Here is a 16,884-nt window from a genome sequence, read left to right on the forward strand (position 1 = left end):
TTCTACCTCCAGTTGTAGGTCAGTCTGACTGGATTGAACAAGAATTTGCCAGCACATGGTCAGAAACTGGAAGTGTTTAACTCCTTTAATTTTATGTCAGTGCTTAGAAGAAATGATTCCCTTAGGCAAACGATAACAATCTTCAGGCAAGTTTAATCAAATCCCAAGGAGGGCAAGCATTTAGTGAAATGGGTCACTTTGTCAGGCACTGAACCATAATAATCCCTTAGAAAGACAAGGAGACACAATGGCTTATTTAAGACCACACATCTCAGAGAATCCATTACATTTTTTGGGGGGGGAGGGGGGGAAGAGAGGTGAAACAGGATCTGTGTACTTACAGCTACCAAGGAGGAAAAATCCTGGCTTTTATATGTTTACTCTTTAGATTCCTTGGCAAGTAATGCTGCACATAGGATTAACTGTCTTTTTGTTCTATTTGTGCAGCATTGGGTAAAGCAAGTTCTTGGTCCTAGGAACATCTATTTGTATTGCTTAACTAGATTTCAGTATCCGGACATCTTCCTGTGTCAGGTTCTTTTCTTCCCATGCTCTTTTCCCTTTTAAGTTGATCTGCTCTGCTAGTGGAGCTGGGGAACATGCATTGTTTACTACATGGCACAACAAAAGCCACAATGATCCAGGTTCTGTAAACCCATGTTATGTGAAACCATAAACAATACAAAACACTTCCTTTCCAAAGCATTCCAGGATAATTCTGGAAAGGAAATGAAGCATGATGTAATAAACTACCAAGCTGCTGAACAGGTAAAACTACTTCTGTTCCTACTGTTCAACTTAAAGCCCCATAAAAAAAAAAGAGGTTAGTTTTATATTTCATCATTACTGCTGTACAGATAATTCCTGCAGTGACTTGATTTTTAAGGTACTTAAGGCACTTTAACTTCTCTTTTGAAATACATACCCCAAGAATTTGTAATACTGTTGTTCTTCTTTTCAGGCAGGATACAATATAATTTAGTATGTTTCACAATACATTTAAAATTATTACAATTAGGTGATTTACACACCATTTGGTCTCCCTGACCAGCAAGCTACATTTACCCTAGCAACTGTGCCCCATTTGCTTCTTTCTGTTCCTTTTACCTCAAGCCACTGAAAAAGGTTACCACCAGCATTCCCTCTAAGCTGTATTCATGCATGGCTGCAGACAATAAAAAAAATCATGCCGTGTAATAACTTTATGCTGTGCATAGTGGCGTACCGACCGGGGGTGGGGTGATGGCAGGCCATGGCTCCTAGGCACTAACTGGGAGGGACAGGCGCATCTCATGCCATAGCAAGGGGGTACCACTGCTCCGCCCGCCACCACCACTAGCTTTGACCACTCACCATCCACCCCACCCTAGCCACAGGCTGCTGCAGGAGTGGAGAGGGGCATGCAGATACCCGTGCACTCCCAGTCAGAATTGCTCATGGATTGCTAAACCTTAGAGGGAACATTGAGCACCACAAGGAGTACAATTTGTCAAGATCAGGTATCACTATCTTCAGCACAACAATTCTTTATTACTTATAGGTCTCTGAGCAGAATTGATCTTCTCCATTGTTACTACATGCAAAATGAGTATCCTACAGTTTATCCTTATGGAGCGAGCAAACAAACCAGCTAGATACACCAAAATACATTGCTTGCCAAGATAAACAAAAAAGTGTCATTTTGATGGCCTTCTGTTCGTGGAAGGGCACATCCCACAGTTCCTAGCATTCCATAAATGTTTATACCCTGCAAGATGTCTACCTGTCCTCCTAGTATAAGATCAAGACCAGATAAGTGTGGTTAAACCAGTGGTAACATGAACCAAGTAAAATCTCTAAATCCCTGCTCATCTCTCCAGTTGCAGATCAGGGGTGACAGCAAACCCATAGCATGTGTGCTAGATGGCAATAAACAAAAACAGAGTCCAAAAAAAAATTCAGTCCTATTTTGAATGCATAACAGCCCTGTCCAAAAGGGAGAGCACTTGCAGCTGTCTGTGATAGCAGCAAGCAAATGTTAATTTGCCTGTGTGAAAAAAGCATAAATTTGTTGTGCTACTGTTTGTCCCACTATTTGTTCAAGCTCTTGAACAGATGCATTGCAGAGCTGGTGGATGCTTCCAAATTGCTGCAAGAGAAGTAGAGCTTTTGTTTTCCCAACACCTGGAATCTGCTGGACCGTCCGAAGTATGGATGCGTGGGTGAGCTGGGAACACTGCTTACGAAGAAAGGGGTTACTAGTGCGATCCTTGCTTTGCTCATGGACCTGAAACACAGAAGCAGAGGCAGAGCTCCCTCTAGTGAGGAACAGATTTTGCTTGCATCAAATCATTCCATTCAAATTGAAGAGGGAGTTTCCCAGCCTTCCTGAAAAATCAGGCACAGCTTGTGAACTCCTTCTTAGAACTAAGGCCGTATCTTTTATCCAACAGATTGTAGGGAGTTAGAGAGAAAGAGCAAGGGCTGATGCTTCCCTTCCCCCAGGTTATAACCAGGGAACTTTTTTAAACCTGAAAATTGGGGACTTTTTCATATCAGACCAGTGGTAACATGAACCAAGTAAAATCTCTAAATCCCTGCTCATCTCTCCAGGTGCAGATCAGGATCCCTGGTTATAGTCCTCACCTGGAAGAGTCAGGTTCAAATCCTTCCTGTTCTCAAGGAAATCCTTCCTGTCCTCTTCCCAGTAAGTGCCCTGGCCACCTGAGGTCCAACCCTCTGGGAGGGGGCTGGTCGGTCTTTCCCGCTGAGATGTTCAACTTCGCAAGGAATTCTTAAATATTCACTAGAGCAGATATTACAGCAGGTCTTCTTGTACCAGGGGAGTCTCCTGGCCACAAGACTATGGAGACACATGCTCTATCAGTCCCCAAAGCTGCATCTTCCCTATTGAGGCTATCATTCATTAGGCTCTGCTCAAAGTTTCTCCAGCTGAGACTGGTCTCTCCTGTCCTTTACTGACTGCACTTCCTTGCTTTGCTGAGGGGAATGCAATTAAACAAACTGATCAAGCACTCATCCTGGCAAGCATGGACAGACCAGCCAGGCCTCATAACAATGTTTTCCAACAGGCCTCCTGAATTAGCGTCCTTGTCCCACCAACTGCTTTGTTTCCCTCAGCATTAGAAAACAGATGAAAGAATAAAGCAGATGGAAACAGAATGACAGTACCAGATCTTAAAGGGGGTCTCCTTCAAAGTTTCCTACTTTATGAGAACTCAAAGTTCTTAGAGTGAATGGGCAGACTTCAAAGAAACCTTCTAGCACATTTCAACAGCACCAATCTTCAGGGCCACATGAAGGAACCCGAGTGATGGTCTCAAGTTTGGCACCTTGCTCCCACGCTGGCAGGAGAGTGCTATGATACCTCCATCCCACATTCAATATGCCAACCAGCAATGAAAGTGTGGAGAAAGTGGATGTGTAGGGACAGCACACTGCTCAGTCCAGAGACAGCAACGGTACATTTTTAATCTGACTGGTGTTTCCCCAGTAGTGCAGGAAGCAGCGCTTACCAGCTGGATAATAAGCTGTGAGGCTTCCTCCTCGTTGGCCACAGGGAGCAATGTCATGCCAAGCTCTAGTACGACAAAGTTCTGCATGGCTGGGAAGTACTGACTGCTCATTGGGGTCCTCTCCGCCACCACGATCCCATTCAGATTGCTGGCCTTTGAACAGAGGAAAGCAGCAGCAAATGGATCACAAACAGCTTTTCCATGAAGCTTCCTATTTTCCCTGCCAGAGCCATGACCCAGCTCGTTTCCCCTCGCTTCACTTACTACACAACCCAAACTGGCCATGACGCCAAGCTCAGCAGCTGCCAAACAGCACCATGAGCATGAGGAGGTAGGGCAGGGCAGGGGAGCCCCACTCAGGAACTTGCCCCAAGCCTAGGAGAGTTTTGTGGGCAGTGCTGGCAAATCTCAGATGAGGAACAATCAGCTTGCAGCGGAGTCTGCACTACAGAGGCGGAGGGTGTCAAGCACAGCCTCACACCAGGCTGGGAAGGATGTGCTGCCTTTGCAGACGCACACAAATCGTCACAAGTTTGGGGCTCCTCATGGAGAACTTCAGGCTAGACAACTTGGGGCCCAGAGCAGCAGGGAAGGGCAGGATGACAGACAGGACTAGTGTTGTCACCCCTCCCAGAAGGGTGGGTGGGCACTCACACTCCTGAACCGTGCCAGGCGTCTTCGGAAGCCGTTTCCTGCCACCGCATCGGCTTCAGACACGTACAGGATGCAGGTACCGTGGGGCAGGTGGAAATCAACCAGAGCCAGGTCCTCCTCCAGGACCAGCTGCACCCGCCCTGCAAGGGACACACAGAATCGTAGAAAATGAGGGTGGGAAGGGACCTCAGGAGGTCACACCTAGTTCAACTGCCTGCTCAAAGCAGGACCAGCCCCAACTAGATCAACCCAGCCAAGGCTTTGTCTAGCCGAGTCCAAGGATAGAGGGTCTTGGAAAACTGCCAAGGATGGAGAGTCTACAACCTCTCTGGGTACCTGCTCCAGCGCTTTACTACCCTCCTAGTGAGAAAATTCTTCCTAATATCTAAATTAAACTTCCCTTGCTGGAAGCTGGGACCATTGCTCCTTGTTCTGTCATCACTAAGAACAGTCCAGCTCCATCCTTTCTGCAGCCCCCCTCCAGGGAGCTGAAGGCTGCTATTGAACCCAGCGGCTCAGGCAGCCAGGGCCCCAGAGCAACCCCGCTCCCAAGGAACCAGCGGCCCACTCCCGCCCCGGCCGGACCTTGCAGCCCCCGCACCAGCCGCGAACCCCTCCATTTCTCACTGCCGACCACGTGCCCGTAGGGGACCACCGCCGCCCCCGCACGCACCGCCGCATCCGCCCCTGCAGCCATTGAAAGTCCCGCGGCGGCGCGTGGGGGCAGCGTCCAATCAGCGCGCGGCGCCCCGCGAAGCGTTACTGCCCCCTTCCCCGGGCCGCGTGACTGACATGGGCGCCTACCAATGGGACTCGAGTCTAGCCCTTACCCCCCCCCCCCCCCCAGCCGGCCAATGGCGAGCGCGTAGTACGGAAATGGCCTTCTCTAACGGCGGGTTGCTAAGGTGAAAGGAGGAGGGAGTAAAGTGAGCGCTGATTGGAGGAAGGGAAAGCCGCAGCCAATCCGGCGCGCGATTGTTACGAAGTCTGTTGTGAGGGGCGGGGGGGGAAGCGTCTGAGGAGGGGGAGGAGGAGGCGGCGGTGGTTGGGTGGCCTCCGCCCGCGCTCATGGCGCTGAGTTTCAGGAGAGGCCGGAAAGGCCCGTTTGTGAGTGTTGTCCCTCGCGGTCCCTGTCCCGGGCTGGGGGGCGGCACGTGCATCAGGGGGAGTTGCGGGCGCCTGGTCCCGGGGTGGGGCGGAAACCAGCTACTTCTCATCGTGGTGTCAGGGATGAGGGGACCCGAGCCAGCCCTGACTGCACTGCACTCGCGGCCTCCTGAATCACACGGACACCACCACATCATCGTTATTATTATTATTATTGCACGTGCTCACTTTTTTTGCTAGTGGAAAAAAAACCAGCAGCTGAGCAGCACAGTCTGGCAGTGCAGGGTGCTGTTTCGCTTGTCACCCTCCCTTTCACATCCCACTGGTCCTGTGGAGGCCTCCGTGGTCAGCCCCTTTTCAGTCATTTCACTGAAGCAGAAGGATGTGCGTGGGCTCTATGCTGGATATAAATCAACTGGTGTTTCTGGAGATGGTGGCAGCCGCTGAAGAACATGGAAGAAAGAGAAAGCTGTTGCAGCGTGGTGGCATAGGGTTGTGTGTTGAGTCAATTTGTACCGTTGCCTTCCCAATTTGCGTGCCTGGCATTTTACTTCCACCGCAAAGAAAGGGAAAGCTGTTTTTGGCAGGAAATGATCCCTTCCCCCGGACTAGCGAGGCTCGTTCCAAGGATAGGCTCTTAAGCTTGACGTGGCAAATTCCACGTCATAGGCCTGGGGAGTTGATAGCTTTAATTCTCAACAACAACAACAAAAAAGTTAGGCTGTCGTATGGCAACACTTCATGAAAGTAGGTTATGGATAACAGTAATGTTCCCCCACCCCCTATATTAATCAAAATTTAGTTTGAAAGTAAGATAAAGGAAGAAATTACTACAGGTTTCTCAATTTATCCGGGTTTTGTGTATGTGAATTCACTCTTATGCAATGACCCTTCTTATACTCCAAATTTGTTATAGGAGGTAAATTAACTGTTATGCATTTGGTATAGGTGCCCCACCCTGAAGCAGATAAGTCTGTGAGGCGAGGGGAAAGGGCCATGGGGCCAGGACCCCACTCATCCCTGCCGCTGCTGCAGCTGCTGTGGGAGTGGCTGACACCAGCTACCTGGAGCTGTTGGACTGCACCGTACCCTCGACCCCCTGGGGCTGTGCCTGTCCCTACTCACCCAAGCTCCTGTGCCGTACTGTGGTGCAAGCAGGTGGTTGTCAGCTGCTTCCAGGTCTGCTGCAGCAGAAGGTGGGGTGAGTGGGAATAAGTGGAGCCCTGGGGGTTCAGGGCTTCAGGTAGCTGGCATCGGCTGCTCCTGGGTCCACTGCAACAGGCTGGGGTGAGTGGGTAGAAGCAGAGGCCTGGGGCTGCAGCAGGGAGCAAAGCAGAGGGAATGTGACTGGGGACATGTCAGTGCGGGCATGGGATGGGGGACGTGGCTGTTACTGCTACCTGCGCCCTGGGAGGGCTGTGCCGGGCTCTTTCCGGGGGGTGCATGCCCCCAGATCTTCATGCAGGATGAGCATACTGCTGCTGCAGGCTGCAGCCAGCAGTAGCACTAGGCTCTTGACAGCATTTGGCGGAGGCACTGGAAGGGGAGGTTGGGGGGCACTGTGGCAAATTTTGGGGTGGCAGTAGCCCCCCTTTCAGCGGTGCCACCCACCCCAAGCACTAGGAAGAGCCTGGTGCTGCCCCCAGCCTGCAGCGGCAGCCTATTCTACCACGCAGAGATCTGGGGGTATGTGTCCCCTGGGAAGAACCTGGTGCAGCCCCCCCAGCCCGCAACCCTCCCAAGGTACACGTAGCAGTAAGAGCTGCACGCCCCCTGACCTGTGCCCCACACCCACTGATCGTTTCTTTTGCTTTGCTCCCTGCTGCAGCCCTGGGAACAGTGGATGGGCTGTGCCAATCCCCCCTCCCTCTGCTTCCTTCCCTAGTCCCAGCCTTCCTCCCTCCCTCTCTCACTGCTGTGGGAACATGTTCCTATTTCTGACATTATCAACTGAGTTACCTTTATCTAAATTCAGTTTATTCACAGTTTTCTGGGAATGCATGTACCACATAAATTGAGGGAAACCTGTGTGTCTTTTCATGTTGTGCTTTCTGTGACCAACTGACAGATAAATACTGCAGTTTATTTTCCCTGTAGTCTCACCAAAGGGAGGATCAGATTGTGGTGATCTTGGGAAAATGGGGTTTAAACTGATAGAAGCTGGTCCTTTTAGTATCACTGCCCCTCTGTCACGCACAAGAGTAGGCTTTAAGGGAAGTCTATAGTTTAGAAACTCATTTTTGTGGATTAAAAGGGCATGGAAGAACCTGGTTTTTGTCTTGGATGAATCACAGATCTCTAACCAGTGTCAGCATCTCTTAATACATTCCTAAAATTGCCATACTTGGAACCAACTCATCTGTGCACATTAATTTGCATGTAAATGTTCTTCCCTTTTATGTTACTTTGTATAGTTAGTTTTTATGCATGTTCACAGTTTTGTGTAACTTCATTGTGATCCTTCAAATCATTGCCAACTAACTTTATTTTAAATTGTTTAGAAACACATAGCTCATGGCCTGGTCCCTGCTGCTACCATAGCTCCTAAACCTGCAGTTCCCCGCACCCCTCCCCCTCGTAGTCCAAACCCTTCTCCAGAGAGGCCCAGGTAGGTTTTAAAGTTGTGGTTTTTTATTTTGCATCTTAAGTTTCATAATAACAATAAACAGTAGAACTGTATGATTAGAATAGTTTAACTTCTGCGCTGTAGTTCTTACCTAAACCTTTTCTTAATGAGAATATTTTCTGTATGGGATAATATGTTTATTCAAACTGCTACTATCTATACACTTATCTCTCCAAGTAGTCTTAATAATTAGACCCATATCTTATAGACTAATATATATGTAACTCCTGTTGCAAAATCACTGGGAAATTACCCGTGAAAATGCTGTATAAGATGGGTCTAATGTTGGTTTGATTGCCAAGAGGGGCAAAGATTGTATTATTTCATATTTTACTACATGAGGATGAAAGATACTATATCAGAAACTCCAAGCACATTGGTTTTAAACTTTGGTATGCATTAATGTGTAATTGGAGTACAATAAGACTTTATCAAAGTTGCCATTTTATTTAAAGCCTGTTTCTAGAAACAGAGGATTTAGATATTGAAGACCTACAAGCCATCAAGCACCCCAAAACAAAAAGTCAAATGCCTTTAACTTTAAGAACCTAATGCTGGTGCTTCCACACAGAAAAAGTTCCCATTACTTTGTTTAAACAAGCCCTAGCTAAGACTAACTGCACAAGTCACCTTATATTGTAAAAAAATTAGGGCCTGTCTGGGAGTGCACACGCACACACACAGTTTGTTGGGGGCTACTCACTTTTGTGTTTGCAGGATCAGAGCATTTATTTAAATTCAGTCCAAATGTAAAGAGGCATAACTCCATACATGTCAAGTGTATGCTCAGTTTGAGCAATGAGTTGAGAGAGAGAGGTCCTGTAATTAAATTTCGTCTTTTGATTACCTGTCCAATCCAGGTACATTTTTGTGTACCTGTTACCACCAACAGGACCCATATTATAAAACACTTGTTAATTTATTTTATAACCAAGATAAATGAGCTCTGCCTATCAAATGGCTAGGATTACTTTATTGTTAGTGCTCCCATTATAACAGCATAGTATTTAAGTGACATTAAATGAAGCATGGGTATTCTCTCTCTCTCTCATTAGCTCTTCTTTGGGAGAAAGCCTTTTTGAGGCATAAAGTAACATTTCCTTTTAAAAGGTTGCAAATGCTTGTAGTTATTTTAACCACAGTCTCAAATTAGAAATCATTAAAAAGCTATGTGATAACAATGTAATACATCTAATTTAAGAACAAAATGAAAAAAATTAGAACTAAAATAGAAAAAGGTCCCTACTTTACTATGCCAAGGTTTTGTCAGTCGTAACTTTAAAAGAATGGTGCTACAATCTGGAAAACTTTAAGCGACCTTTTGTCAAATGGGAAAAATGTATATTTAAAAAAATGTATCTTAAATAGGCATGAAAGGAAAAGACATGGACAATCCCTACTCTTCTCCCAGCTTCTACTACCCTTTGACTTAACCACCTACAACCAGGACACTGCACAGAAAAAAAGTGACTGCCATGTTTAATTTCTTTTCACATTTTCTCTTTCTTTTCTATGTGCTCCTCTTGGCTCCTGGTCATTTTCCAGTTTCCCTCCCATGTGTAGTATGTTCCTAGACCAGGGGTGGGCAATTATTTTGGGTGGAGGGCCACTTACTGAGTTTTGGCAAGCCATCAAGGGCCACATGACAGGCAGCCAGGGGCAGCTAAATATTAATTTTCTAAATTTTTTTAGGGGCCCCATGAGCCAGATATAATGGCCTGGTGGGCTGCATCCAGCCCGCGGGCCGCATTTTGCCCACCCCTGTCCTAGACAATCTTTTTTCTCCTCATTTGGTCTCAGATTAGGAGTGGTTCCTATCACGATTCCTACTTGTTTTTTTGTTTTGTTTTAAACTCTCTAATCCTATTGTCTCCTTTCTTTTCATCTTATCTGACTTCAGAACCTTCTCCCCAAAACAGGCATATCCTACTGTTCTGTTCTAGCTCAGAGTCCTGCAAAATTAGTTAACCAGCATGAAAGTACACAGCAAAAACACTGGGGTAGAGAATAAAAGGGACTCACAGACTTAAGTATCTGGACATTGGTGTTCCAACTCATCATTTATCAGGAGCACTTGTCATTATGGTCAACAATTGATACTGTAGAATATGCATCATAAATTCTGCTCTTGGTTTCATATATATCCAGCTTGAGTTAGGGATTTTCATTTGTGTGACAGAAAAATGTGACACAAGTCTCATTTTACTTTTGATCGCTACAGCATTTTAATACAACTGAGTTTGTGCCTTAACTGTCTCTGTGGTTTTGTGGCTTAAATAAGTCCCCTACGTTCTTATTTGATTGTTAAACTTTGTCTGCTATTGCTTAGTTAGTGAAGGTACTTAAAGATACAAATAAAAGCTGAGCCAGAGAGGAGGGAAAAAAGTCTGTTTCATTTTACCGTTGTATTTTGGTCTCTTTTAGATCTGCCTTGGCAGCAGCTATTCTAGTGACAACATTAACTGGACGTACAGTAGCTATTCCTCAGCCTCGGCAGAGATCACTCTCTGAGAGTGATTCCACTTGTTTGGAACAAGAAGGTTTTGAGCCCTATGCCACAATCACAGAGCTCAGAATGGGGTAGCGTACACTTTTTTTTTATTTCAGTGTCACTCATTAGTCATGTAATCTGAGAATGAATTACGGAATCAACTGAGTCACTGGCACCATCACTCATTTAAACTTCTTTCCACCCCTCCCTCCCATCTGTGCTAAACTGAATCCAGAAGCCCTGTCAGTTTCTTCTCCTTCATTTTCATTTTCCCATAAGTCAGTGTCATAGTTGCAGCTCCAAAAGACAAAGTTTGGGGAGTTGCAGGTAGCAGTACAATTGTGACTCTGGATTTCTACCAGCCAAACTTCATTTATACAGAAAATTACCCATTAGGGAATCCTTCAAGTAATTTGTCAGGTAATTCCTCCAGGTCATATTATCTTCTTCACAGTCTATGCCATGCAATAGTACTAGCAGTCCTGTCTTCATTCTGGCATTTCCACTAATGTACAAGAGAAGATATGCCTTTGTGCTTAATTCCAAATGTCATGGGTATAAACAGGAATGTATACCATTGAAAGTCTTTTTTTACTGTTAAGAAACTTGGGTTTTGGTGTTAGATATCTGCTGTTAGCTCTGATTATTGTTTGACACGTTTCAACTTTATTAGCTTTTTAAAAATCAGAACAAGCTTTACATTTTGTGTTTTAAAGTGTTTTCCACTTACAGGCCCAATTGGAAGCGGGAAGAGAGTGAAAGATCACCTGTGCAGTCTCTGGAAGTGACAGGCAATTTTTGTGAGGATGAAGATATGGATACTTATCTTTCAGACATAGAAAAGGAGCCAGAAACCAGCCATCAGGGTACAGAGAAAAGAAATGAAAACATTAGCAACGATGTCATTTATTCTGTTCCTTACAAAAATAAACAGGTAGGCTCCTTTGACTTCTTTTTTTGGCATTTTAATATAAACATGTATTTGAATATCTTTAAAAAGATATTTCATTCTATTTTTCTATTACATTTTATTTAGTTTATATTTTACATGCTTTGCTTACTACTGCTTGTGAATGAAATGTTCTTGGAGAATTCCAGTCTCGCTAATTTCTTATTAGGATGATTCAGAATTTGTCGAGGAAGATGCAATCTCTTGGCACCCTATAAAACATTTAGTGGATGAAACATAGGTAGTATACCATGAGCAATCTTCTGGCCCACATGTTGGGAGGCCAGGTTTTCAGAAGGCTGTAGTCCAGCCTTATTACACCTGGAAACTTGCAGGTACAATTGACAACCCGTCAGTCTCTTAATGAGCTGTGCAGATTTGAAGACGGTGGGCACAAAACTTAAACTGTTAACTTTCTGATTTCACGCCTGGGTATGAATTACAGTTGATGGATTCTAACTTCTGGCACTCAAGTTTTTGAATATTTAGCTTCAAAATTTACTAATAGATCAGAGTTATTTGGAGTTCACAAACCTAACCTAGTATGTAGGTGCATGGAGGAGGGTTAGTTTGAGCCTAGGTCACGTAAATGATAAACATATTTTGTAGTTTCCAGAATTATGCACACGCACATAACACTAAATCTTCAAAGACTAATACTGCAAAGTTAAGAAATGCTGAATTTAAGGTTGCATATGAGAATATGCTTTAGGATACAGGTAAGCCCCCCTTAACAGTGTTTTACTTAGCGCTATTTCACGATAGTGCTTATTTCACTTTGATACCTGGTTTCACTTGGCGCTCACAGGTTTCACTATAATGCTTGGGGGTATTGAGCAGGGAGCATCGGCAGCACGCAGCCCCATTACCATCTTGCTTCGTCGAAAACTATTGTGCTCTGTGCTCTTTCATGCTCTTACGTGCTTGTGTCTCTGTCTGTCTTCATTTTTTGAGTTGAAATCAATCATCATGAGTCAGAAACGTGCAACTGACTCTGAGACTGCAAGTGCTGAGAAAAAACAGCGCAAAAGCATAACGCTGGAGCTTAAATTGGATGTCCTGAAGCGAATTGAAGCAGGGGAACGCCAGAATGAGGTCTGTAGAGCTTTGAATTTGGCTGGGTCAACTGTTAGGACCATACTGAAAAATAAAGACAAAATAAAAGAATGTGGTAGAATTGTAACTCCTTTGAATGCTTTGAAACTCAGTAGAAGTAGGGCTCCAATCATGTTAGAAATGGAGAAGCTGTTAAGTGTTTGGATTGAGGATACAACTCAACGCCGTATGCCCTTGAGTATGCTGCTTATTCAGAAGAAGGCTAAGAGTCTTTATGATGATTTACAGAATAAATTACCTGAGGGGTCTGCTTGTGAGCCTTTTATTGCAAGTAAGGGGTGGTTTGAAAGATTCAAGAGGCGCAGCAACTTGCATAATGTTTCTATTCAGGGGAAGGCTGCTAGTGCTGACACCCAAGCAGCTTCCACTTATAGAAATAAACTTTTAGAAATCATTGAGGAGGGGGGTTATACGCCTCAACAAGTCTTCAACGCTGATGAGACAGACCTCTTCTGGAAGAGGATGCCTTCTAGGACCTACATTTTCAGGGAGGAGAAATCGATGCCAGGTTTCAAGGTGTCCAAGGATCGACTTACTTTATTGCTTGGTGGTAATGCTGCAGGGGACTTTAAATTGAAACCATTGCTTGTATACCACTCAGAAAACCCCAGGGCTCTCAAGGGGTATCTTAAAAGCAGTCTGCCAGTCATTTGGAAATCTAATAAGAAGGCCTGGGTCACAATATCAGTGTTTCAGAGTTGGTTCAGGGATTACTTTTGTCCTGCAGTTGAGAAATATTGTGCTGAGAACAATCTGTCCCACAAGGCACTTCTCATTTTAGACAATGCACCAGGGCATCCTACCACACTTGATGACCTCAGTGATAATGTTAAAGTTGTTTTCCTGCCCCGAAATTCCACCTCCATCATACAACCAATGGATCAGGGTGTCATTGCTGTCTTTAAGGCTTATTACATAAGGAATACATTTGCCCAGGCTGTTAGGGCTACTGGTGGAGAGGGTGCTCAAACCCTAAAAGAATTTTGGAAGGGGTATAATATCCGCAAGGCAATAGATAACATTTCAAGTGCCTGGGCTGAAGTTGCCTCCAAAACAATGAATGGTGTCTGGCGAAAGCTTTGGGCAGGCTGTGTCCAGGATTCCCAAGAGTTTGAGGAACCAGTGGTGACAATTCGGGACAATATCATTGAGCTTGGAAGGAAAATTGGATTTGATGAACTTGAGCCTGAGGACATCCAGGAGTTGATCGATTTCAACAGGGAGGAATTGAGCAATGAGGACCTCATTCAAATGGAACAGCAGAGAAGCCACGAAGAGGAGGAAGATGCTGAGGAAGATGTTCAACCAGCAAGGGCCTTAACCAGCAAAGGCATGGCTGAAGCTTTCAAACATCTTGAAGCTTTTCTTTCCTACTTTGGTGAGAATGACCCTGACATGCAGCGCAGTTCTGCAGTTGCAAGGGGAGTTAATAACAAAGTCAATTGTTACAGGCTGCTTTACAATGAAAAGAAGAAGCCCAAAGTGGAGCTATCAATGGATTCCTTCTTCATGAAGCACACAACTGCTTCAACCACTGATGCCGCCCCTCAAAAAAATTCTCAGCCAAGCACTTCAAAATCCACTGAAACTGACACTAATCCTGACAGTCCTGATTCTGAGTGCTGAAGTAAGCCAAAAAAGCAAAAAGTGAAAGTGTATCTGTGCATACAGTTCATTACTTTATTTTGTAATTTTATACATTATTTCAGAGTTCAAAGTGTTAAATAAAGTATTTACATATATTTAGATGTCTGAATTCATTGATTTTCTTTTTTATAGTACTAGGGGATTTCAGTGATTTTTTTTTTCTTTTTTTTAATAGTACAAGTGGAGAGCCTTGGGAACAAATTATATTTATTTATATTTATTCCTATGGGAAAATTGGTTTCACTTAATACTGTTTTCTTAGCACTCAGTTTTTCTGGAACCAAATAAGAGCGCTAAGCAGGGGTTGCCTGTACACCAGTCTGGGTATGAACCCTGCTTCATTGTTGTTGATATTGATTTTACTATGCACAGAATGTTGGTGTATTTAATCTCTATACAAAGTTATTTAAACATTTTTTCTATGCAAAACAAATCAGCAAAAAAAGTGTCACCAATCAGAGCACACTATCTAACTTGCTTGAAGGAATGAAATGGTGAAGGAGAGTCTCCATCCCAGGGGAATTTTAATATCAGACCTTCTGAACACGGCAGGCTTCGCTGTCTGTTTTTTAAATACATCTGATGAGCAGGGATCCTGGTTTTCTCTGATTTAAAATAATCCCCTATTTTCAGATTTAAAAAGAGTAATCCCAAATCCGTTACAAAAAAAGTAATCCAAATCCACATCCCATGGCTCTACCCTGCTGCCACTTGTCTAGCTGGCAAAGGGGGGGGTGCATGGTGGAGGCACTGCACTGCCCCAGAAAAGCGGTGCGCAGTGGCAGAGATGCTCCAGCCTCCCCACGCCTCCTGGACAAGCCATGGTTTTGCTCCACTGAGCGTTGGCAGCTGCAGGGCATGGCAAGGGCATGTGCCCCTGGATCTGCATGGAGCAGGCGGCAGAGCAGGGGCTATGGGGGGGGGCTGCAATTACTCTAAAATTCCCCATAGCCACTGCTGCCCCAAGCAGATCCAGGGCACATGCCCTTGCCATGACCTGCCATTTCTCACCAGGGCGGAGCAAAACCGTGGCTCATCAGGGAGGCTGGAGTGGCTTCGTTGCTGCATGCCACTTGTTCAAGGGTACCGGGCCTTGGTTCAGGAACCAATCCACCATTTATAACATTGTTTCCTGTGGGAATATTGGCTCAGAGTTGTAATGTTTTGACTTACCACACAATTGGTTCCTGAAAAATGTGTCCTAAATCCGAGAACTGCCTGTAATATACACATTATAGTGAAAAAAAAGCCCAGGAGGAAATTTAATAATTGAAAGAAGGATTTGATAAGAGTGCAGTAAATAGGTGAAAACTACACATTGTTCAGCAAAAAAACCAAAACAAAATATTGGCTAACTCCTGCGTACTAAATGAGGGAGGGGATTATAAAGAAAATAGTACATGCTTATGCACTGCCTACCTGCAGTCCCCTGCTTTATTCACAATAGAAGACAGCAGCATTAGTCTACCCCAGTGCAGCCATACTGAAGCGCCATTGGTGATGATGGCAGCCTTGATTCTAACAATTCTATAGTCAGTGCTTAACTTTGCACCTTTAGTAATGTATTTTTGTTTGCAATATCCAAGGCTTCTTAAAAGAAGAAAAAGTAGCAAAATGGAGATACAAAGAGTACTTCATGCAGCATCATATTGACACTTGCATTTCGGATTAAGCAGAAGAATTTGAATGTTAGCTTCGCTACATGGAGCCCTACCACTTTGCATAACAAAGTAATCAATACCAATAGTAATCCATAGTAGGTTATGATCTTCTGTATGAACCAGCCATAGAGAAGGACAACTTACAGTGGGTTTGCTGACAGCAGAGGACTAGTGAGGCTTGGGGATCTTGGGTTTTAGTCCTAGGCCTTCTTGATTAGGTTCTTTTTTTTCGCCACCCATTCCAACCAGTTTCTTTCCCCAGCCTATCTTCAAGCCGGTATCATTTCCCAGTCTAGCTGGTCATAGTCTCTCTCCAGCTCCTGATCCAATTCTAGGATTCCCCTCCACTGAGCTGGCTTATTGTATTCCCCAGCTTAATTTTCCTCATAAGCTTTCGTTCAGCTTCCTTATTCAACCACTTGCAGCCTCCCCCATTACCTGTCAGTAGAGGTGCACCAATACATCAGTCCATGTTATATCAGCAACGATAAAAGGAAAATTGACGTTATCAGCAATCGGCTTTCTTTGGCTGATGTGGCCAACAGTGTTGCTGATTAAATGCTTTGTGCATGCATGCATGCAGCTGCAGCCTGGCACGTGGCCAGGAGTGTAACCCAGCATCTTGGAGAGAGGTGTCCAGACACTTAAGTCTTGGAAGAGGGGGGGGGAGGTGTCATGGAGAGAAGGGGCATGGGAGGGGGTGCAGATTGAAGCCCCCCAAGATGAGGGAGGGAGTAGGGCTGGGGCAGGGGCAGGGGCAGGTGTTCCATGGGCAAGGCAGCACGTGGGATGGAGCTGCAGCTCGTCTGGGAAAAAATGGTACTGTGTTTAAAAAAAATGCAGTTTTCGATTCCCTGCTGATCAGAAGCAAGCTGAGAGTGGGGCCTTTCCACCAATCAGTGGTGGGGGGCACACAAAGGAACCTGCAAGATTTAAAGGAGCTGTGAATCTGGTAGAACCCTACTCGTCTAGAAACAAGGGTTTCTGTCTGGTAGATCTTTCATAAGAGTCCAGTTCAGGAGCCATCTAACTTTCTTTCCACTACCAACAAGCTTACATATACCTGCCTTCAGTTTATTTCATCTGGTCCTAATGAGCTTCAGCTAAAGACTTTACCC

The 16,884-nt window shown here is 44.9% G+C and overlaps 2 protein-coding genes across 6 annotated transcripts in view; one reads left to right on the forward strand and one right to left on the reverse strand.

Moving 5' to 3' along the window:
• Positions 1–135: 135 nt before the first annotated feature.
• On the reverse strand, positions 136–4,903 carry FAAP24 (FA core complex associated protein 24). Of its 3 annotated transcripts, none has more exons than XM_090062725.1 (4): positions 4,755–4,903; positions 4,170–4,309; positions 3,516–3,668; positions 136–2,266 (listed from the first exon to the last, which is right to left on the reverse strand). In XM_090062725.1, the coding sequence occupies exons 1-4, from the start codon at positions 4,864–4,866 to the stop codon at positions 2,018–2,020; spliced, it is 654 nt and encodes a 217-aa protein (XP_089918851.1). In that variant the 5' UTR covers positions 4,867–4,903; the 3' UTR covers positions 136–2,017. The 3 variants fall into 3 exon arrangements, with proteins under 3 accessions (XP_089918851.1, XP_089918853.1, XP_089918854.1); XM_090062727.1 differs by having other exon boundaries at positions 4,797–4,892; XM_090062728.1 differs by having other exon boundaries at positions 4,811–4,864.
• A 280-nt stretch (positions 4,904–5,183) lies between these two features.
• CEP89 (centrosomal protein 89) overlaps positions 5,184–16,884 on the forward strand; it is a 106,249-nt gene continuing 94,548 nt past the window's right edge. The window contains exons 1-5 of one of the 3 annotated variants that reach the window (XM_090062692.1): positions 5,184–5,276; positions 7,778–7,884; positions 10,327–10,482; positions 11,126–11,327; positions 12,297–14,189. In XM_090062692.1, the coding sequence (XP_089918818.1) occupies positions 5,238–5,276; positions 7,778–7,884; positions 10,327–10,482; positions 11,126–11,327; positions 12,297–14,084 (2,292 nt within the window). In that variant the 5' untranslated portion in view covers positions 5,184–5,237 and the 3' untranslated portion in view covers positions 14,085–14,189. Of the gene's footprint in view, positions 5,277–7,777; positions 7,885–10,326; positions 10,483–11,125; positions 11,328–12,296; positions 14,190–16,884 lie in introns of those variants that run through there. The other 2 variants (XM_090062694.1, XM_090062693.1) reach the window with 2 other exon arrangements.

Source organism: Crocodylus siamensis, chromosome 9 (assembly GCF_052110815.1).
Source record: "Crocodylus siamensis isolate JL-2025a chromosome 9, ASM5211081v1, whole genome shotgun sequence".
In the NCBI taxonomy this organism is placed as follows: Eukaryota; Metazoa; Chordata; order Crocodylia; family Crocodylidae; genus Crocodylus; species Crocodylus siamensis.